At 42.3% G+C, this 24,181-nt stretch overlaps 1 protein-coding gene across 3 annotated transcripts in view; it reads right to left on the bottom strand.

Moving 5' to 3' along the window:
- Positions 1 to 24,181, bottom strand: part of SAMD13 (sterile alpha motif domain containing 13) — a 52,131-nt gene that overhangs the window by 12,392 nt on the left and 15,558 nt on the right. For all 3 annotated transcript variants that reach the window (XM_036844436.1, XM_036844444.1, XM_036844452.1), the window contains exon 3: positions 9,105 to 9,216. In XM_036844436.1, the coding sequence (XP_036700331.1) occupies positions 9,105 to 9,216 (112 nt within the window). The remainder of the gene's footprint in view (positions 1 to 9,104; positions 9,217 to 24,181) is intronic.

The raw sequence follows: 24,181 nt of genomic DNA, 5'->3' as shown, positions 1-24,181 counted from the left end.
ACTGTTCTCAATTTCATTCACTTTTAACTTGTCCAATTCTTCTGGCTACTTTCCTGCATGTAAACAAGTTTGAGCATCTCCTCTCTTAGGAAAGAGCTCTCACGTCTTCACGACCCTCCTGCTGCTGGTGCCCCCTCCGCTTGCCTCCCACTCACTCCTCAACTTGGAGGAAAGACTCCTCCACTTTCCAGTCCTCCCCCCTGCCCCAGCTCCCATGAAACTCCACTGTCATTGCCAGACCCCACTGGGCTTCACCTTTTTGAGGTATTTGACCTTGTTAATCATTTCACTTTTTTTGAAACTCTTCCCCTCATTGGTCTCTAGACAACCTTTCACACTGAGTATTTCTCAGATGCTTTTGCCAGTTCCCTTTCTTCTCCTAACAATTGAAACCTGGGTGCTCCCTAGGGTGCTGTCCTTGGCCTTTTTCTTTTCCCCTTTTAAATGCCTGTCTCATCCCCACCCCTTCCTATGACTGCTGATGACTCTCATGTCTCTCTTTCTAGGCCTCGCCCTTCCCCTGAGCTGTCTTCTAGATATATCCACTAGATGCCTACATGCTCTCAAACTGAACGTGCCCCAAACTGTACTCATTCCATCTGTCTTAAAACTGACCTCTTGGGGGCTTCCCTGGTGGCGCAGTGGTTGGGAATCTACCTGCCAATGCAGGGGACACGGGTTCGAGCCCTGGTCTGGGAGGATCCCACATGCCGTGGAGCAGCTGAGCCCGTGAGCCACAATTGCTGAGCCTGCGCGTCTGGAGCCTGTGCTCCGCAACAGGAGAGGCCGCGATAGTGAGAGGCCCGCGCACCGCGATGAAGAGTGGCCCCCGCTTGCCACAACTGGAGAGGGCCCTCGCGCAGAGACGAAGACTCAACACAGCCAAAAATAAATAAATAAATAAATAAAAACTAGTAAATTGGCCACATAAGATTTTAAAAAAACAAAAACAAAAACAAAAAACTGACCTCTCACTAACGTCCTGGTTAATGACACTTCTTTGCAACTAACAAATCCAGACATCTAGCAGTCATCACCCAAGCCACCTCCCTCTCCCACCCTGAGCAGTGAGCTCAGTCCTGGGGCTAAGGCAGAGAACTGAGACAGGACAAATCTTCAACCTCCATTGCCAATGATCCACTAAATTCTCTTGAACATCTTCTCCAGACTTTCTAATCCATCCCTTCCTTTCCATCCCCAATGGAATGATTATATCAGCTTTCCTGCCTTCTGTCTCCTTGTCTTCCAAACCACTCTCCACATTGTCACCAGACTGATCTTTCAGAAACACAAATCTCATCCTGGCACTCCCCACTCAATATCCTTCAGTGGTTTCCTAGTCCCTCTCACCCAAACAGACTATCTGTTATCTGGACCCCTGTTGATCTTTCAGTCTTATCCTTAGGCATTCCCTGCTCCACACCTCTTACGCCAAGGTACTGGGAGTTCTCAAGATAAATCATGTTTTTTCATGCCCCCATGCCTTTGTATCTAATCCCCCTTCTGCCCAGAATCTTCCGTGCTTCCTTCAATTCTCATACCTACAATAGTTTCAGGTGGCCTTATTAAAGTAAAATAATACTTGTAATAATGACCATTATTTTACTTTAATAGTTTTATTTATTTATTTTATTTTTGGCTGCATTGGGTCTTTGTTGCTGCACACGGGCTTTTCTCTAGTTGCAGCCAGCGGGGGTTACTCTTCGTTGCAGTGCACGGGTTTCTCACTGCAGTGGCTTCTCTTATTGCGGAGCACAGCCTCTAGGCGTGCAGGCTCAGTAGTTGTGGCGCATGGGCTTAGTTGCTCCACCACATGTGGGATCTTCCCGGACCAGGGCTCGAACCCGTGTCCCCTGCATTGGCAGGTGGACTCCTAACCACTGTGCCACCAGGGAAGCCCCAACTTTAATAGTTTTATATTTATTTTCATAAGTGTTAGAAAAAGTTGTAACTATGGAAACAATTGAACAAGTAAATAAGCCAAAGAAGCACCACATACCTGGCTATATTATAATGTCTTATAACTTCTCATTTCAAATGAATGATTTAAACAACAATTTGGGGGTTTGGTCTGTAGAAATCTATTCTATTTCAATCAAAAAATTCAAAAGGTTCTTTCCTTATCAGTTTTGCTTCCATTCTCTTTGCTGTTTTCTTATTGCTAGCATTACCCATTTGTTTTTTAACTCTTCTAAAGTTTTGTGGGCTGAAAGGACACATCAGCAGAGTCTGAGCTGCCACTTCCCCTGTTCATTATGCCACAAAATATTTTAAGCATTTCAGAAGCCTTCGACTGTTAAGAAATATCAGGTGTCAAAGCACCTCGTATATTTCCAGTACTTGGTATTATAATATGCTGAAAAGGTAATAAAAGTTATGGTCAATTTGTGGGATTTTAACTGGTCTAATTCAGAACTGGGTTTATTTATTTATTTGTTTGTTTGTCCTTTATTTATTTTTGGCTGCATTGGGTCTTTGTTGCTGTGCACGGGCTTTCTCTAGTTGCGGCGAGCAGGCTTCTCATTGTGGTGGCTTCTCTTGTTGCAGAGCACGGGCTCTAGGCGCGCAGGCTTCAGTAGTTGTAGCTGTGGCACATGAGCTCAGTAGTTGTGGCTCGCAGGCTCTAGAGCACAGGCTCGGTAGTTGTGGCGCACGGGCTTAATTGCTCCACAGCACTTGGGATCTTCCCAGACCAGGGCTCGAACCTGTGTCCCCTGCATTGGCAGGCGGATTCTTAACCACTGCGCCACCAAGGAAGTCCCAGAGCTGGATTTACCATGAAGTTAATGAAGCTTAATTTTTGCCTTAGCAATTTTGTATCATGATTTTGTACTTTTATTCCAAAGGAAGGCTCTTAGAATTGTATGATTTTAATCTCCCTCTCTCCCCCAACCTCTGCAAACCTGGATTTGTCCCAGGTCTAATTAGAACTATCCATCTAGAATCACTACAGTTGAAGTCCATCCAACTACAACTTAGGACACATGCTCATGGTTGCTCTGACCAGCCTTCCCACTTTATTACTCCATTTGAGGAGGTTAGTGTTACTTGGCAATTTGTAACAATAAAATATTTTATTTATAGTTATTAAGTCAGTGGCCTCAGAAACGTATCAAAAGTTAGCAATAAGCCATCTGAAAAGAAATGTCAGTATTGGAATTTCAGGCAAACAGCTTAAACAACCAGTTGGACATTTCAGAGTAAAATACTGTTCTTATTCATGTGGTTTAGGGGAAGTGAGGCGATATGGAGTAAAATTAATTTGTCACCATGAGTTGCATATTATTTTGTCATGATACTCTGAGAAAAAAGTTCTCAGTGATTCATATTGTTCTAGAAACAGATGCACTGATGTCGCTCACTTGTGAGTTTGAGGATCTGAACAATATGAATTATGTGACCTTGATTGAATGGCCCCTCTCCATGTCCATCTTCTTCACATACATTCTGAGTGAATGAGTCAGATAGTGAAGAGATGAAGTGACTACCCTACAACGGGCACACTGTCTTTGCGACCTGCAGTTAGGGTCCAGTTGGAGTGGTGAAGTTGCCGTGATGGACTTAACTGGCAACTAAAAGCCTTGTCAATAGAGATGGCTTTTCAGTTAACCTTCAGAGTTTAACAAAATAAACCTTATCCTAAATGTTCTGTGTGAGGGGTGGAGATGCTTTTGAACGAGTTAGTCAAAAGGTTCTTTCTTAAAAACTAAACTCTTAGGAAAGTAAAACTCCTGAGGTACCTTTGACTCTTGAAAACCTGGCGACCCACATCATTCCTGGGCAAGTGCCAATTTTTTTTATCATCTAGTTGTGAAAATTCAACAGTGTATATACAGCATCTCAAGGGGTTTTGTGCCCTGTGTTGTGCATTGAAAGCTAACTTCATGAGGGCCAGTTGCAAGGTAACACTTGACTCTTAAAGCAGGAACTTGAGCAATATTCCTCTTGTTTAACTCAACATTCATCATAGAAATCTGAGTCCTAGAAAGGCAAACTCTGCAGGGTCATCTAATGACCATGAGTCAATCAGGAGAAATGAAACCAGGAGTCATGATTCTCACTCATGCCCTTCACTGCAGCCTAAGAGGTCTGTCTGCTGGAAGATACTTGGGAAAATAGCCACCATGGTGTCTGTGGGAGAGAGAGATAGTACTGACAATGCTGGAATCACTGCCTTATCTAGGAAGGGATCCCACTGCTTCCTGCTCTTATGGGCCAGTGAGTCCTCTGGGGCACTATGTTAATGAGGCCAGTGGGCCAAGGGACAGCATCGCCACTAGCCATGACAGAATGGCCAGAGCAGGAATACAACCCCAGACACACACATTGTTGACACTGGATCATTGCTGCAGGGGTGGGGAGGGAGCTGGGCAGGGGCCTAGGTCATCCCTCTTTTTTTTTTATTTATAAATTTTTAAATTTTATTTATTTATTTTTGGCTGAGTTGGGTGTTTGTTGCTGCACGCGGGCTTTCTCCAGTTGTGGAGAGTGGGGGCTACTCTTCATTGTGGTGCGTGGACTTCTCATTGCAGTGGCTTCTCTTGTTGAGAAGCGTGGGCTCTGGGTGCATGGGTTTCAGTACTTGTGGCACGTGGGCTCAGCAGTTGTGGCACGTGGGCTCTAGAGCACAGGCTCAGTAGCTGTGGCTCATGGGCTTAGTTGTTCTGCAGCATGTGGGATCTTCCTGGACCAGGGCTCGAACCCATGTCCCCTGCATTGGCAGGCGGATTCTTAACCACTGCGCCACCAGGGAAGCCCCTGGGCCTTCCCTCTTGATAAGTCTTTTGGTTTGTACCTGTGGCTCACATGGAGGCTCAAAAGAGGTTGGTCAGAAGAAAACCTGATGGAGATAATTGCACTAGTGGGAAACTTAATGGAGATAATTGTTAGGTGTCAGTGTGCCTGCATAGAGAAAAGGAGGTTATACAAAGATCACCCGGTTAATTCAGCTGCCCCTCCATACCACAGGAACATGGGACACTCCTGCACTTTGGACAAACCTCGCTCAGTGGCCTGACATCTTCCAAGGGAACGCGTTGCTAGAAATCCACCTCTGAGTCTGGTTGCTACAACAAGAGAATATCCAGTAATGTACTGTGAGACCATACCAAGAAGACAGACACTTTCCTGAAAGTTGGCACATGGGATGGTGGACACGTCCGGTGTCAGTGTTAGTGTCTCAGTCAGCTTAGGCTGCTATAACAAGACACCATGGAATAGGTGGCTTAAACAACAGAAATTTATTACTCACGGTCTGGAGGCTGGAAGTCCAAGATCACAGTGCCAACATGTGGCTCTTGGTAGGGCCCTCTTCCTACCATGTAGATGGCTGCCCTTGTGCTATATCCTCACATGGCACAGAGGGAAAGAGAAGCTCTCTGGTCACTTCTTTTCAGGGCACTAATCCCATCGTGAGGGTTCCAGCCTCATGACATCATCTATCCCCCAAAGGCCCCAAACACCATCACATTGGGAGTTCGGGCTTTAACTTTAATGTGAATTTTGGGGGGACACAAACATTCCATCCATAACAGCCAAGAAATTAAGCTCTCACATCAACTGAGACATGTTACCCTTGGCAACCCTTTCTGAACCTGCCCTTTTCTAAGGTGGTTTAGGGGATGTTCACATCCCTGCCCTGCTTCCATCAGATGGCAAGGCAAAGCCTCCCCTAAGGAGATTTCAGGATGTGACCATTCTTATTGTTTCTCAGCTGCTGTGACCTAGAAGATGTGCCTAAAAGGGTCATGTGTTTGGCCTGGGGGTGGCCTGCAGTCTTCCCAGCTGGGATGATTGGTGAGTGACAGCTGACTGCTTAAGGTTCATTGCCGGAAAGATACTTGGAGGTGAAACACTGAAGGCCTCTAAATCATAAAATGGAAGAGGGAGGTTAACATAATAGAGGATCCTGATCCTCAGTCCTCATGAAAATCACAGCAGCTGCTTGTCATATCAGCCTGAGCCTGGCCAGTGGTCCCCTCCTTGCCCTCTACCTCCTTTAATGAGAAGAGGAAAGACAATGAGAATTACAAAGCAGGAGGAAGATTTGAATCACTTCCAGAGAATAATTCAAGGCGGACTCTTTACCCCGCCCAATTACCTTTCCACAAGAATGAATAACTTGAGCTTGTAGACGATGCTTGCAAAATTCCAGTCCCCTGGGTATTCATTTCTCAGGCTCCAGAGTTGGAGAAGCAAGATGGTGCTCCTTTCCTCCCTTGAAGGACTTCTGAATGAGACGCTTTGGGAAACTGTGTTCCCTTTTGCCTCCCACTGTCACTGGTGCCAGAGTGATGTCATCCTTGGGAGAAAGGGCCTGCTCCTGGGCCGAGCTCAGAGCTGGCTGGTTCCATTCCAGAAATCAGGAAGGCCCAAAGAACATCCCCACCCCCAATCTGGGACATCTGCCCCAGAGGAGTCTGAGCAAAAGCTCATTCTGAAAAATGCTTTGGACAGCAGGGAATCTGGCCAAGAGACCTTTTAGCTAAGTCCCTTTTTTTGTTAACCTTTCACAATATTCTTTAAATTTAATTTTAGAAGTGAGTTAACTCAACTACAATGACACAAATGGACACTATATCATTAAACCAAAATAAAATACGTTCCAGCTGATCAGCCTTCCACTTTCCAACCTGAGCTACTTCCCCCAACAATTTTATTACAAAAATTTTCAAACATAAAGTCGTAAGAATATTGTAGAGAACACCCATACTCCCACCACCTAGATTCTACAATGAACATTTTCCATACTTACTTTATCATATGTCTGTCCAGCTACTCATCCCTTTAGCCAACTATCAATCCATATTTTGATGCATTTCCAAGTAAGCTGCAAAATCAGTATACTTCTCCCCTGAATACTTCAGTTTGCATACCATTAATTGTTTTATTTTTTTACAGTTCTTTTCTTTTTGAAGAAAAATTTATTGCCTATGTAATACACAAATCTGAATCGTTTGCATATACCTGTGCATAGGTGGTGACCAATGCATATACCCATAACACAAACCCTTATCAAGACACAAAACGCTACCATCACTCAGAATGTTCCCTCATGCTCCTTCCCGGTCATTCCCCTCTCCCACCTATCCAGAGGCAACAACTGTCTGATTTTTTTCTACCATTAGTGCATTTTCCTGTTCTCATCCTTTATCTAAATGGAACTGCTATGGTCTATTTGTGTCCTCCCAAAATTCGTATGTTGAAACCTAACCCCCAATGGGTCTTAGGGATATTAGTAATGGTATTAAGAGGTGGGCCCTTTGGGAGGCAATTAGGTCATGAGGGCAGAGGCCTCATGAATATTTGTGCCTTTATAAAAGCAGCCCCAGAGACCTCTCTCATCCCTTCCTCCATGTGAGGACACAGTGAAATGACAGCTGTCTCGGAAGCGGGCCCTCACCAGATACCCAATCTGATAGTGCCTTGATCTTAGATTCCCTACCTGCAAAATCATGAGAAATAAATGTTTGTTGTTTATAAGCCACACAGTTTATGGTATTTTAGTTATAGCAGCCAGCATGGACTAAGACAGAAACCATTCAGAATGAGCTCTTTTATGTAAGGCTTTTTTCACTTAGCATAATGTTTTGAGACTCATCCAAACTGTTGTATATATCAGTACTTCATTTTTCTTTATTCCATTGTATGACTAGACCGGAGTTTGTATATTCACTCTCCTATTGATGGACACTTAGGCTTCCGGTTTTGGACTATTACGAATAAAGCTATTTGAACAATGTTGTACCAATCTTTGGTGGACATATGCTTTCATTTCCCTTGGGTAAATACTCAGGAACGAAGTTGTTGATCATGGGGTAGATGTATGAGTGTTTATTTACACTCCCACCAACAATGTAGGAGAGTGCGGTTGCTCTACATCCTCACGAACATTTGCAATCAGTCTTTCTAATTTTAGCTATCCTGGTGGGTGTGAAGTGATTTAAGCTGTTATTTTGGAAAATTTTCCAAATTAACAAAAGACACATATGCATAGGGATCAGGTTGAAGGAAATACTGATTGAAGGAAATCTAGAGATTGGAATATATGATATTAGAAAAGTGCACTTATCCAAACCCAGCTTGAGAGAGTAAGAAATGGCTAAAGGGATGTGCAAGAAGCAGCCAAACACATTGCTTGCTTTATAATTCTCTCAATTATATTACAACATTAGAGAAGTAAACGTAATGCTTAGAAGACTGCAGACTTCATTGATAGGGAGATGGGAACTCTGTGTTTTCCTACAGAGCTGGTCTGGTGTGGACCACGTGTACCCCGATTTGCTTCCTCATGGTCAAAGCCCTTTGAGCACCATCTCTACAAAGCTGGCCCAGCCTGGAAAATGGAATCGGGACTCACCCAGACAATTGGGAAGGACCCCCTGCTCCTCCTTCCCTCTCTCCAGTACCAACCCTGGACCTGAGCGAGGGAATTAACTTTTGGGGGCATCAACGTTGGGCCAGCACCTATCCTAGGTGCTGTGCATTCGCTGTCCTTTAATCCTCACGGCACCACCCTACCAAGTTAGGCATTGAGAGCCTCCTCTTACAGATGTGAAACCAAGACTCAGAGAGTCATAGTAACTTGTCTGGGGTCACATAGAGTTACAAGAACGAGGATCTGAGTCTAAATCCTGTCCTCTTTCCACTAGACTTTGCTCAGCACCCAGCAAGCAAACTGGAGGAGACTTGATTAACCGCTCAGGTGGTGCCAAGCCCAGGAGCAGACGAGGCTGCATGCCTCTCAGCCAGATTGGTCCCTCCTTTTTCTCTCTTTTCTGCTTTCTAGTGTGTTTGTGTGGAAGGTAGGGCTGTGCCGTCTTTCAGAAGATGCAGATGTTGAGGAGACTTAGCCCTCCTCTCTGCAGCTGCGACCGTGTCTCCTCTTCTTTCGGGACTTGGGTTTTTCTCTTGCAGGAAGGAATCATTAGCTTGTCACTTCCGCCCTCCCCTCCCCCACCCCCTCAGTTTCTCAGGGGCTGGGATGATCGGGAGCTGCACTCATCCTTCACCGCTCTCTACTCCTCTTCCTCCTCACTCCCTTCTGCCCGCTGTGGGAGAGGGAGGTGATCATGTTCATCATGTGTTTCTCTAGACCGAGTTACCTGTTCCTGAAACGCACTAGCTTGCTCCTCAAATCCTGCGGTTCGGAAATAATTGACGACATCCATCACGGCCCAGTCTGCAGGATCGGGTGGCCTCCCGTTCTCCATGGAACTGCAAAATAACAATCAAGATGGCTGTCAGGGCAGAACATGCAAGCGTGTGCGGCTAGGCTCTCCACTCAGCCTCCCAGGGGCAGGCCTGGGCCAGCTCACTGCAACCAGAGGCCCAGATCCCAGTGTATCTGCCTCAGGACCAGAATCACTCCTGCGTTTCTTGGGCTCAGAAGATCACTGCTCTCACTGGCTCAGTCACTCCTTTCTCTATGAACCTTTAATATAAAGTATTTCCTCATGTATTGTTTTTTAATCCAGAGATATTAAGAGTGGTCCAGTGATTTCTGGCGGCCCACAATATGGTATTCATACCCCTGAGCTAAGAATACCAGGCCTCTTACAATGTGGCCCCAACATGTCATCACTTTTCCCATCCCCAACCCCACACATCCAGGGCTAAAGCCATTCCCCAACACACCATGCCCTTCACATGCTGTCCCAGCCACTGAATGCCCCCTCATTTACCTCCGACAAAATCCTACCCTTCCTACCAGTTCAAATGCCACCATCTCTGTGAGGCATTTTCTGGCTGCACCCGGGTAAGTGTTTCAGTTATAACATCCTCTGAGTTCGAGACCTCCATTCTAACTCCCACTGCAGCACTTTTCCCACTGGATTATACTCTGCTTATTAGACAGTCTCTAGAATTTCTACGGAGATGTGGGCTGAAGAGGTACATTTGGACCTGGACCATTTCTCACTTTATTATCCTTTGTGTCAAGTACGTAGTTAGGAATTCAATCAATGTTCAGACGACTGGATGTTGATCAAGCATTAGTTTGAGAGGGTCTCTGGGTAACCTCCTCAATGGATTTAGAGAGGAGGGGAGGAAAGGTGGAAGACAGAAAGAGTGGCAAGGACCTGCAGTTACTGTGACTCTTATTTCTGTGTTCAAGAGTATTTGTCTAGATTTCTCTATGCCTCGTCCCCGGGGATTCTTCCAGAGTGTACATCCCATCACACTGTTCCCCTGCTTCCAATCCTTCAAAGACTTCTTCCCATTGCCCTTTGGATAAATTCCAAATAGTTTCACTTGGCTCAGGAGGTCCTTCAGGACAAAGCCCCCTCCCAGCCCTCCAGCTGGGAATGTATTGGTGAGTAAAACAGAAGGGTCATTACTCTTGTGAATACACGGCACTGTTGGGGTAGACACTGATCGGTAATCATACGACTAAATGTATAGCCACACAATGTAGCCGAAGGATAGGCACTCTGTACTATGGCAGTTTGAGGGGCTAGGAGAGGCTTTCTTGTGGAAGTTTCTTTTGAGGTAAGGTCTAGAGAGCAGCCAGAAGGTTAACCGTATAAAGAAGTCGGCCGAAGATTATTCCAGGCTCTGTAGCAGGAATATACAGCCCAGGGAGCCATGCTGGTCTTGGAGACCACATCAAGCATTCTGGGTTTTTGTCTATGAGCAATGGGACTTGTTAAATGGTCTGATGTAATGGGTGTGAGCTGATCTGACTCACATTTCTAAAAAGAGGGTATTGGAGAGGAGCCAGAGGAGAAGAAGGGACCAAGCAAGAGATCATGGTGACTGAGACTATGGTGGGAAAGGAGAGAAGCATGTGGATTTCAAAAATATTTAACCAATAGAATCAGCATGACATAGTGGTGGACTAGACATGAGAACAAAGGAGATCGAAGCATCCTGGAACTGGATGGATGGTGGTAACTGCACTTAGACTGCATCCCCTGGTTTGGTTGGACACACTGAATGTGGGGTACCATCTATATCGAAGTTGAGATTTAATGTGGAACATGGGTCTGGAGCTCAAAGCAGACGGGTGGGCTAGAGGTACACAATGGGGAGCCAGAAGCGTTTAGATGGCATGTGAAACCTTGGGAGGGGATGAGAAGAGAACTGGGCCTAGAATCAAGCTTGGGAAGGTTCAACATTTAGTGCAAGTTGAAAAGATTCATGTTACTTTTAATGGAAATGAAATTGCCCAGACTTCGGGGATTCCTGAAAGTCTTCAAACATCCAAAAGTCAAGGGTTGACCTGTACCTCTGCCTTGTTCCCAGGATAATGTTTTGCTCATAGTAGGAACTTAAAATATTTGATTAAAAAAACAAACTTCTCTCCTAGTTAAAGGGAGTCACTAATCAATGGCACATGTGATCAACTACTTATCAACCTAGCACTTAATTTAAAAACATTTTGAGTCAATGCTTGCTAGTTACAAGTATTTTCCCTTTTGGGCATAGAGATTGTGAATCTATAAATACTGCCCATGTACATACACACTCATTTACATGCTCACTCACACACGGCATGTGCCCCCCCTGCCACCTTCTTACCATTTAACAGGCAATATACATGGGGAAAAACTATTTTTTACTCTAACATTGTTAAACATTAACATGTACTTTCAAATCAAAGCTAAATGCGTTTTTAAAAAATTATCCACATGCTGGGATTTTCCATCATCTCTTTAACATAAGCAATCATGAGCTGACACAGGGGACTCTCTTTTAGGTACCATTTTCCTTCCCTCTCTTGCTTAAGTTGGGCTTGAAAAATGTTTGGAAAGGATTCATTGTTTTGACAAATCTTTTAAGTTTTCTAGTCAGCTTGCTTCTAGCAGTGAGCACAGCGTCCCATCGGATGCACTTTTAAGTGCCCCAGAAAACATCTGAATTCACTCTCCCTGTGGCTGACTTCAATTAGCTGTCTTTCTTCATAAAGAATTGTCATCTAATTATGATAAAAAAAAAGTATGCTACATTGTAATTTTAGGATGGGAGGCTTTCCTGATTCTTATTCTGCTGGGATATGACATCATCACTTCCTCAGTTCTGAAATATTCTTGAGTACTAGCATTGCAGCAGAGAACAAAGGCTTTGCAAAACTGCTGGCAGCGTACCATGAAGAGCACCAGTAATGAGGAACGTCTCATACTTAGGGTGAGGGGATACACAGAAGAAGCCAGTGTTAGACCACTCACATCCTGAGAGCAGAAACTATCTGTCTCCATCTCTGCATCTCTACAGCTCTCAGCATAGGTTGGACTGGTGTGTACAGTTGATACATGGCAAAGATCTGTTACATCAATGGAATAACAAACAGAGAGCATTTAGAGTCTACAATATGCTTTTCACGCATAATCTATTATCAGCCTCACAGCTCCTCGTGAACTGGCTACTATAACCTGTTTTTAGGAAACTAAGGCTCAGAAAGGTTAAGAACTCATCCCAAATCACATAGTGTATAAAGCCAGGATTGGATTCCATATATGCTTGCCTCCAAATCTATGCTTCTTTTCACTCCATACTCATTGACACAACAGATATTTACTAAAAGCCTACTGTCTTCTCAGTACTGTGCTAGAGGCAGGGTTACCAGGATAGGAATGCATATCCTTCAAGGAGCTGGCACTCTGGTGAGGGGAAGCAGCATACTCTAAGTATTAGAATTGGGGGGGTGAACTGGTGCTATTGGCAATGCACGCACTGGAGGGCCCGGATAATTCTGCCTGACTAGGACACTTGAAGATTTTTAATGCAATTCTGAAAGGCATCAATTGCTTCAAACATGCACTAAGTTCTGCCCTGAGAGGGGATGGCTTGCAGAAGCAGAAATATGCAGGCACACACTGTCACTTCTAGGTTATGTTAAAGAATGATGGATGATTTTGCTGGACCCGTCCAGTGGTTTCAGCAACAGTTTAAAGAAGAAACCTGGAGATTATCCAAGGCCACATGATGGTGGGTGTTGGGGAGGCCAGAGTGCCAAAGCCAGATAAAACTATGAGGACATTTCAGAGGATGGATTTAAGCGTCACCTTTCCCCACTGGGAAAGCCATTATGTCTCCTCAAGGACTGTTATTTGTGGCCAAACTGAGATGCTTTTACCCTTTTAAAGGGACCATTCTCTCCAAATCTTTTCTTATAACTCATACATGTCAAATTCCAGGAGGAATTTAAATGGTGCTGTTTAAAACACCTCCCAGATGGTGGTTCCCACTGTGGCTGCTAATTTTGCACTGATGAAATGAGATGGCAGATATAAACGTTCCATTATCATTTGATACTTATTATTCATTATTGTCATAGCAAAATATTTCCTAGAATATAATGTATAAAGATGATAAATTCATGAATATTTTTCCAAGCATGGAGGCTTTAAAAATATATATGTATGTCACCTTATTACAAAAAACTAGCAAGAAGTGAAGGGCAGAATTTGTCTCCAATCCCATCACTTAATCAAATCAATGTTTCCATTTAACATAGTCACCTTTCAGTCCCTGTGCATATGGTTGAGTACATCATGTATGGATAAAAATTACATAATGTGTGAATAATTCACACTAGGAACTGATTATCCCTTAATTAAACAATCACCTCACTTTTAAAGAGAGCTAAAGAGACACAATCATGAGGACAGAAATGCAATAAATAACAAATTTGGCAGATACATGCAGATCGAGACCTTATGATGAACGTTTTCATGTTGGCACATGATAATTTTAAGTGCTAGTGGCAAAAGTCTCCATTTCCCCTTTATATATTAGTGGAGGCAGATGAAAAATAGTTGAAACCCTTTCTCAGAATTTAGCGTGTGTATCTTTTATGGTATTTTATGGTATTTATGATATTATAGATTCTGAGGGTTGATCAGACCAAAAGGAAACTCTGGATAAATACAGCCCATATGTGATTTCAAAACCCCATTATACTTATTAATTGCATTTCTGCTTTAAAGTTCAGAGCAAAAGTTACCTCCTACTAGTTAATTATGGTGATATATTTATTTATCATGCTACTCTTATAAAGCTAATTCTGTTACTTGTGTTTCCACTCAGAAATGCACTCTAACTTTGTACTGCCTTGATCTTTATAACTTATTTTCAAAATTAAATTAACCTGCTCTTTGCCCATATCTTAAATCAGCCTTTGGCTAAAAAAAATGTAATTCTGATTGTAATAGATTAACATTGATCTCTCGGCCTATGACATAGCTAAGAATGAAGCGACCAAATGAGCTTTAGTTTTATCTCCATTTTTTTCTCCCTCTCCCTTCATCCTAACAAGCAGGGATCTGGCTGAAAGACAGCCGGAAAAAGAGAAAGGATGATTCAAAGTTTCTTGACAGGACATTTTTCATTTTTTAATATCCAGCTAAATAAGAGTTGACTGCATTTAGCTGCAGCATACCCAAGCAACGGAAGTATTGAGAAAGCAAATAACTCGTCTGTATATTTCAAATTCTTTAGCTTGGCATTCAGGGATTTAATTCAAACATAACTTTCCAGGCTTCTTTCCAATTCGAAGTTTGTACTGAAATCCAACCAGTCAACATCCTGGACTTTCCCATATCCACAGCTTTGGTTATGCTACTCAAAGCCCTGTCTGTTCAACTGCCAAGGATTAGAACCCTACTCATTTTTAAAAGATACTGGTTAAATGTCACCTTCCTAATAACCCCAATCAATCTTCCATTCCAATCACTAATTAATTTTAACCTGCCCACAATGAGCCAGGTACTTGATAAGCCTTGGGAACTAATCTAGTGAAAAGGAAAATCTCAAGTCAACTGCATGATGAAGATGGTCATATGTGTTCCCTGCCTTCATCCAAAAAGCAAGTAAAGAACAGGAGGACTAGCTAGATGGAGGAAGGAGGGCAGTATGAGTCAGGCTGTGCTAGGTGTGTGGAGCCCCGAATCAGCAGCAACACCATGATCAGGTCCCAAGAACAGACGAGCCATCTTCCTGCATCATTTCTTTCCTCTGTAACAGGCATCTTGCCTCAGGCTCATGGCTTTCCTCTGAAATCACATGGCACTCTGTCCTTGGCATATCTCTGCTGGGAATGTCTTCTGAACCTCCCACCCCATCTTTCTGAAAACAAAGCTGCCTCTTTCCTCACCTGCTCTCAGCTTTCTAGTATAAAGACCTCTGAACTAGTGTAAATAAGGACACTCCTCTCAAGAGGACTCATGAATTTCTGTTTTTCATTCACTATCAGATGCAATTCATGCCCACATTTATACTAAACAAAAACATATGCACATTTCATATCCCGATCATTAATACTAAAGACAACTGCATACAGATTGCCAGAAGAACTTTCCTTCCCTGCTCTGAGCCATGGCACGATGGTCACTATTCCAAAGAACTTAGTGTGGCTTTAATGCTGAGACAAACTCGGGTTTCCTTCAGTAGGGATATCAGTCGCACACCAGAATCTATGTAGAAAACAGCAACCCTTCAGAACTTCTAATGTATAGAAGATACATAATACATGTTTGTGAATTCTGCTGGCATCGATTGGAACTCCTGTTATTTTCACACTTAAAATATGATGATATGATATGCTTAGCTGGCTCTATAGTTTTATTCATTTTACTCTTTTGAAATGTACACTTCCTTAAGGCAGTTATTTACAATGGACAAAATTGTACAAGTCAAAAAAGTGAACAGAATCAATTCATAACCCAAGTCATCATTTAATTTAAGGGAATAACCAAACATAACCAAACTTTTAGCATAAGATCATATGATAAGACTGAATTGTGTCCCCTCCACCCCCAAAATTCATATGTTGAAGCCCTAACCCTCAGTGTGATTCTATTTGGGACTAGGGCTTTTAGGACATAGGGCAATTAAGGTTAAATGAGGTCATAAGGGTGGGGTTCTAATCCAATAGGATTGGTAGCCTTATAAGATCTGTATGCATGCAGTGAGGCAAGTCTATATGAGGACATAGTGAGAAGGCAACCATCTACAAGCCAGGAAGAGAGCTCTATCCAGGTAATGAATCAGCCAGCATCTTGATCTTGGGCTTCCCAGCCTCCAGAATTGTGAGAAATATGTTTATGATGTTTAAGCCACCCAGTCTATGGCATTTTGCTAGGGCAGTCGAGTAGACTAATACACCATATATCAGAATGAGCAGACAGCCGTAAAATACTAAGGAATTAATTTTAGCTTCACTAAGAAAAATAAAAATGCACCAATTAGAAGTATCACTATTCACTACCATATATTCTCTGTATTCAAGAATCCATACATATGGCACTCTGACTTAGCCCACCAAACATATCTGCAGAAGGGTTATGACATCAGATCCTGATTAGAAAGGTCATTTTTCAGGTTTGAATTTGTGGCTCAGTTTACTCCCCTCCTTTCCTCTCCTTTTCTCTCCCTCTGTCTCTTTTCTTCCTCCTCACTTTCTTTTTTCCTTCCTTCCTTCCTTCCTCCCTTCCTCCCTCCCTCCCTTCCTTCTCTTCTTCCTAACAAACTATCTGTTAAGACGTATTTGGTATTTAGCCACTTATACTGTCTTGGGAGTTCTATTTTTCCATGCTTTTACTATAGTGGTATCTTACATCATGATCACTTGCTGTTCCCTGGAAAGAACAGCATCCCAGGAACCATCACTCACTGTGTTCAGGTAGAATTGGGCAGTGTGGTTGTGGGGTTTGGGAAAGGTGGATGAAACAGAACACTCAGGAACTACCTAGCAAGCTGGTTACAATCTCCTCGTTGCTTTCAAAGAACATACATCTAAGGACTGCTGATCATTTACTTGACAACACAAAAGGACAGGAATATGAGTAAATGAACAAAAGCTGAAGCCAGTGATCAGACACACAATTACTTCTAACAGTTTCCTCTTCCTCCTTCCCTAAGGAGCCTGGCAAGACTTCCAGGCAAATAAATAAATATCCTGTGAAGTTATTTATTTAACCCTAGATGTGACCACTTCCCTTAGAGTTAGACCCCTGGCTGATGTGTGGGTTGCTGTATGTGTAAACACTGTTGGATTCTTTTTTATGAGGTAGTAATAGTAGCCATTGTTATTTTTGTTATATAAGAAGTCTCTTTGATAATTCTACAGTGAAGTCAGAGTTTTGAAATTCTAACAATACAAATAATAATTTCTAACTCTACCCTAATATTTTACTTCTATCATTCACCTCCTAATCCTCTAATTCACATGGGCAAAAATGACAACTTCTTTAAATTAATAATTACCTTAATATTTAATAGTTAACAGCCTTCAGAGAGGGCTATTCCAAAAGTTAGTGTTAATGCATATATGGCCAATTAATTTATGACAAATGAGCCAAGAATATACAATGGGGAAAGGACAGTGTCTTCAATAAATAGTGCTGGAAAAACAAGAGAGCCACGTGCAAGAGAATGCAACTGGACCACTATCTTACACCATACACAAAAATTAACTCAAAGTGGATCAAGGATTTGAAGTTAAGACAGTAAGACCTGAAACCATAAAACTTGTAGAAGAAAACATAAGTGGTAAGCTCTTTGACATCAGCTTGGCAATGATTGTTTTTTGGACCTGACTCCAAAAGCAAAGGCAACAAAAGCAAAAATAAACAAGTGGGACTGCATCAGACTAAAAGTCTTCAGCACAGCAAAGGAAATCATCAACAAAATGAAAAGGCAAGACACTGCATAGGAGAAAATATTTGCAAATCCAAAATATGTAAAAAATACATATAACTCAACAGCAAAAAATAAACAAATAAACAATCTAATTAAAAAATGGGCAGAGGATTTGAATAGACATTTTTTCCAAAGATATTCAGATGGCCAACAGGTATATGAAAAGATGCTCTACACCATTAATCATCAGGTAAATACAAACTAAAACCACAAGGAGATATCACCTCATGCCCTTTAGAATGGCTATTATCAAAAAAAACAAGAAGGGGCTTCCCTGGTGGCGCAGTGGTTGAGAATCTGCCTGCCAATGCAGGGGACACAGGTTCGAGCCCTGGTCTGGGAAGATCCCACATGCCACGGAGCAACTGGGCCCGTGAGCCACAATTGCTGAGCCTGCACGTCTGGAGCCTGTGCTCCGCAACAAGAGAGGCCGCGATGGTGAGAGGCCCGCGCACCGCGATGAAGAGTGGTCCCCACTTGCCGCAACTAGAGAAAGCCCTCGCACAGAAACGAAGACTCAACACAGTCATAAATAAATAAATAAATAAATAAAAGAACGTGAATTTCTTTTAAAAAAAACAAAAAACAAGAAATAACAAGTGTTGGCAAGGATGTGGAGAAAAGGGAACACTTGTGCACTGTTGGTAGGAGTGTAAATTGGTGCAGTCAGTGTGGAAAACACTAGGGAGGTTCCTGAAAAAAATTAAAAGTAGAACTACCATACAATCCAGCAATTCCACTTCTGGGTATCTATCTGAAGGAAAAAAACCACTAAATCAAAAAGATATATGGACCCCCCCACACACATTCATTACAGCATTACTTACAATAGCCAAGACATGAAAACAACCTGAGTGACCATCAATGGATAAATGGATAAAGAAAATGTGGTATATATACACAATGGAATAGTATTCAGCCATAAAAAGGAAGGAAGTCTTACCATTTTTGACAACATGAATGGACCTTGAGGGCATTATGCAGGTGAAATAAGTCAGAGAAAGACAAAAATATATAATCTCACTTATATGTGGAATCTAAAAACAAAAAATTAAAAAAAAATTTTAAACCCCAAATCATAAATACAGAGAACAGATTGGTGGTTGCCAGAGGTAGGGATTGGGGGTGCACAAAATGGGTGAAAATGGTGAAAATGTACAAACTTCCAGTTATAAAATAAAAGTCATGGGGATGTGACATACAGCAAGGTGACTATAATTAATAATACCGCATTGTATATTTGAAAGTTGTTAAGGGTAGTAGATCTTAAAAATTCTCATCACAAGAAAAAAAATTTGTAACTCTGTATGGTGATGGATGTTAACTACACTTATCAAGGTGAACATTTCACAGTATACAGAAATAATGAATCATTATGTTGTACATCTGAAACTAATATGCTATATGTCAACTGTATCTCAGTATTTAAAGTTAGTATTTTAATATTAAAGTGAGCTTAAAACTTTCCAACATTCATTACTAAGAAAAGTATCACCTGACTGATTTTAAAAGAAATGTTATTTCCAAAATTAAAAGAGTCTTTGCTTCATAATAAAACAACAAATTGAACACAATGGCAGAGGAAGATGGTGAGATACACATGCAAGAAAAGGCGTGGTTTTAATAAGAAATAGCTTCTTTTGAAAGTCGCTAAACTTTGTTGCTGTGAACTTTCTCTTGCAGTAGAGCTTCTCCACTGAGGGGTGAGGGGCATGGTGGTGGTGGGGAGATAAACCACGTGTTGTTGAGAAGCTGCTAACTTACTATTAGCATCTATTGTGTGGGAACATTTGTTCCTCCTCCATCCTAGGAGAAAAGGGAAGAAGGGAGAAAAGACCAACTGATGAAAAAGGGAGTAAGATTAAGTGAATGGGAAAAAAAATTCACATTGTATACGTGTAAGTTGTACAGATATGAACATACATGTGAAACTCCTAGAATTTTTTTTAGTGTTTATTGAAAATTCTAACATGGATCTAACATGGCTAAACATAGATCAATGGTAAGAGTGTCATGTACAAAGGTTTTGATTAATCCAAAAATCTGTGTATCTGAAATCCACAAAAAGAGAACACTATGATCCCATTTGTTCAGTAAAGGTTTCTGTGTACTTTATATACATATACATATGGATACAGAGAGTATTTGTACAGAAACTGTCTAGAAGGACACATTCTAAACTATTAAGATGGCTCCCTCTTAGTTATTTAGTTATTTTTAAATTTAATAAACACCATGAATCCACCAGGCAAAATAAAAACTATAATCTTGACAATAATTATATCTATCCCACCCCTGTGTCCCCCACCTGAGGTAATCATCTTCAACCTTATATTCATTTAACCTTTCTCCCTGTGCACATGTGCAAGAGCTTGTCTTGGCTATATACCTGTGCAATACAGTAGCCTCTAATCACATGTGGCTGTTGAGCATTAAAAATTTGACTAAGAAACTGGGTTTGTTTGTTTTTTTATACAGTCTTAATTTTATTTATTTTTTTAAATGTATTTTATTTTTTTGGCTGTGTTGGGTCTTTGTTTCTGTGCGAGGGCTTTCTCTAGTTGCGGCAAGCGGGGGCCACTCTTCATCGCGGTGCGCGGGCCTCTCACTATCGTGGCCTCTCTTGTTGTGGAGCACAGGCTCCAGACGCGCAGGCTCAGTAGTTGTGGCTCATGGGCCCAGCTGCTCCGCGACATGTGGGATCTTCCCAGACCAGGGCTCGAACCTGTGTCCCCTGCATTGGCAGGCAGATTCTCAACCACTGCGCCACCGGGGAAGCCCTAGTCTTACTATTTTAATTGTAATATAATTAAATATTTTTTAGTTAAAAATAAGTATGTATAAATTTTAAAATTTAAAAAGGAGGCATAGGAGGAGTCAAGATGGCAGAATAGGAGGATGCAGAATTTGTCTCTCCTCACAAGTACATCAAGAATACATCTGCAAATGGAACGATTCTCACAGAGCACCTGCTGAACATTAGTGTAAGACTTTGGACACCTGAAAGGACAAGATATAAATCCCCTCACAACTGGGTAGGAAGAAAGAAGGAAAAACAGAAAAGAGGAATCAAAAAAGGGACCTACAACCCTGGGGCATTTGTGGGAACTGGGAGGGGCACCCATCTGAGCAGGCTTGCCTGCCCCTCAAGCCAAGGTCTCCTTGACCCACATAGGCTCCAGGGTCCTGAGCGCCGCCCATTCCAAAGCCTCCTTGGGAAACAGCCCTGGGCACCCCTGCCTGAGACAGGAATCCACCAGTGCTGGTGGGGGCTGAGTGTTAAAGTGCGGGGTTAAGAGAGCAGATCCAGGGAGAGGGCTGCTGTTGGCTGTGCCGATACAACAGAGGGGATGGGAGTAAGGGGCTCCGTGGCTGGGAATGCCCCTAGAGGAAGCATGGTCTGCCTAGGAAATGAAGTGCCATCGTTGAGTGGCATGCAATGGGTGGGGCCACCATCAGCCTCACATGCCAGCCCTTGCCTCCGTGGGCACTGGGAAGGACTCCACCAGAGCGAGCGTGCCCCAGTCTGTTACAACTGCCTGCTGGTCTCTGCCACCACAGGCACTTGGTGCATACCCCAGTTGTGGCTGCCATACCCCTCCCTGGCCTGAGTAAGTGTGCCCCAATCAGCCACTGTTTTTGCTCCCTCTCGCCTGGGTGGGGAACAGCCACCTGAGGGTGGTGCACATGGAGAGGTGGGGCCAAAACAAAAGCTGAGCTCCAGGGGCGGTGCAACTACACAGGCTGTGGATTAAATCTCCATGATCAGCTTGGTAAATCCTGTGTCTGGGAACATATGAATAGACAATGAGTGTTCCCACAACTGAGACCTGTCTAGCTTTAGAAGCAGTGGACTCTGGGGAGAAGTACATGCGGTAGTTTGGTCAGGTGAGAGTCTGAGTGCCCCACAGGGCCCACAGCAGGTCCAGAGACCTACCTAGAGGTACTGGAGGGCCTCCTGGGGAGGCAGGGGTTGGCTGTGGCTCACTGTGGGAGCAAGGATGCTGACAGAGGAGGCGCCAGGAAAATATTCTTATTACTATTATTCCTTTTTTGTTCGCTTCATTTTGTTCAGTTGTTGGTGTTATTGTTTTCATTACTTATTTTTATTTTTTAATATTTTTTATTTTTCTATTTTTACTTTTTTGGGGTTTTTTTCCTGTTTTTGATTTTTTTGGGATCATTTTTATGTGTTGGTTTTATGTTTTCTTTGCCTTTTAAAAAAATATTAGTTTGCTTTCAGTTTTTGTTTTGTTTTTCATTTTTTGTTTTCATTAGTGTAGTCCTTATTGATTGTTCTCATTTTTGAATTCTTTGTTTGTTCTCTTGTTTTTTGTTTTCTATGTTTGTTTTTGTTTTTTCTGTCTGCTTCTTTGTTTCTTTCTGGTTGTTTGGTTTTGTTTTTACCATTTGTCTTGGGCTTGGTTTGTCTGTTTGTTTTCTTCTTTTTTTGTGTGTGTGTGGGTTGTTGTTGCCATTTGTTTGTTTTTGTTTTTGCTACTTGTCTTGGGTTTTTTTTGCCTGTTTGTTTTATTTTCCTTTTTTTTTTTTCTTTCTTTTTTCTCTGGTCATGCTACGTAGTTTGCAGGCTCTTGGTTCCCTGGCCAGGGGTTGGACCTGGGCTTCCGGGGTTGGAGCACCAAGTCCAGGATGCTGGACCACCAGAGAATTCCTTAGTCCAGGGAATATTAATTGGTCTGAGCTCTCCTGGAGGTATCCATCCCCACACCAAGACCTGGCTCCACCCAACTGCCTGCAGGCTCCAGTGCTGGAAACCTCATGCCAAACAACCAGCAAGAAAGGAACACAGCCCCACCCATCAGCAGACAGGATACCTAAAGTCATACTACGCTCACAGACACCTCAAAACACACCACCTGATGTGGCCCTGCCCATCAGAGGGAAAAGACGCAGCTCCACCCACCAGAGCACAGGCACCAGTCCCTCCCACCAGGAAGCCTACACAATCCCCTGGACCAAACTCACCCACCAGGGGGAAGACAACAGAAACAATGGGAACTATGACACTGCAGCCTGCAAAAAGGAGACCATAAACACAGTAAATTTGACAAAACGAGATGACAGAGAAATAAGTTGCAGATGAAGGAGCAAGGTAAAAACCCACAAAACCAAATAAATGAAGAGGAAATAGGCAATCTACCTGAAAAAGAATTCAGAGTAATGATAGTAAAGATGATCCAAGATCTCAGAAATACAATGGAGGCACGGATTGAGAAGATACAAGAAATGTTTAACAAGGATCTAGAAGAACTAAAGAACAAACAACCAGTGATGAACAACACAATAACTGAAATGAAAAATACACCAGAAGGAATCAATAGCAGAATAACTGAGGCAGAAGAATGGTTAAGTGAGCTGGAAGATAAAATGGTGGAAATAACTGCCAGGGAGCAGCATAAAGAAAAAAGAATGAAAAGAATTGAGGACAGTCTCAGAGACCACTGGGACAACATTAAACACACCAACATTCGAATTATAGGGGTCTTAGAAAAAGAAGAGAAAGAGAAAGTGTTCCAGAAAATATTTGAAGTGATTATAGTTGAAAACTTCTCTAACATGGGAAAGGAAACAGTCACCAAACTCCAGGAAGTGCAGAGAGTCCCATACAGGATAAACCCAAGGAGAAACATGCCCAGACACATGTTAATCAAACCAATAAAAACTAAATACAAAGAAAATATTTTAAAAGCAGCAGGGAAAAGCAACAAATAACATAAAAGGGAATCCCTGTAAGGTTATCAGCTGATGTTTCAGCAGAAACTCTGCAGGCCAGAAGGGAGTGTCAGGATATATTTAAAGTGATGAAAGCGAAAAACCTACAACCAAGATTACTCTACCCAGCAAGGATCTCATTCAGATTTGACAGAGAAATCAAAAGTTTTACAGACAAGCAAAAGCTAAGAGAATTCAGAACCACCAAACCAGCTTTAAAACAAATGCTAAAGGAACTTCTCTAGGTGGGAAACACAAGAGAAGAAAAAGACCTACAAAAACAAACCCAAAACAATTAAGGAAATAGTAATAGGAACATACATATCGATAATTACCTTAAATGTAAATGGATTAAATGCTCCAACCAAAAGACACAGACTGGCTGAATGGATACAAAAAGACGCATATATATGCTGCCTATAAGAGACCCACTTCAGACCTAGGGACACATACAGACTAAAAGTGAGGGGATGGAAAAAGATATTCCATGCAAATGGAAATCAAAAGAAAGCTGGAGTAGCAATACTCACATCAGACAAAATAGACTTTAAAATAAAGACTATTACAAGAGACAAAGAAGGACACTACATAATGATCAAGTGATCAATCCAAGAAGAAGATATAACAATTGTAAATATTTATGCACCCAACATTGGAGCACCTCAATACGTAAGGCAAATGCTAACAGCCATAAAAGGGGAAATCGACAGTAACACAATAATAGTTGGGTGCTTTAACACACCACTTACACCAATGGACAGATCATCCAGACAGAAAATTAATAAGGAAATGCAAGCCTTCAATGAGA

The sequence above is a fragment of the Balaenoptera musculus genome, chromosome 1, assembly GCF_009873245.2.
Source record: "Balaenoptera musculus isolate JJ_BM4_2016_0621 chromosome 1, mBalMus1.pri.v3, whole genome shotgun sequence".
Classification (NCBI taxonomy): domain Eukaryota; kingdom Metazoa; phylum Chordata; class Mammalia; order Artiodactyla; family Balaenopteridae; genus Balaenoptera; species Balaenoptera musculus.
This window is presented reverse-complemented; position numbering and strand designations above follow the sequence as displayed.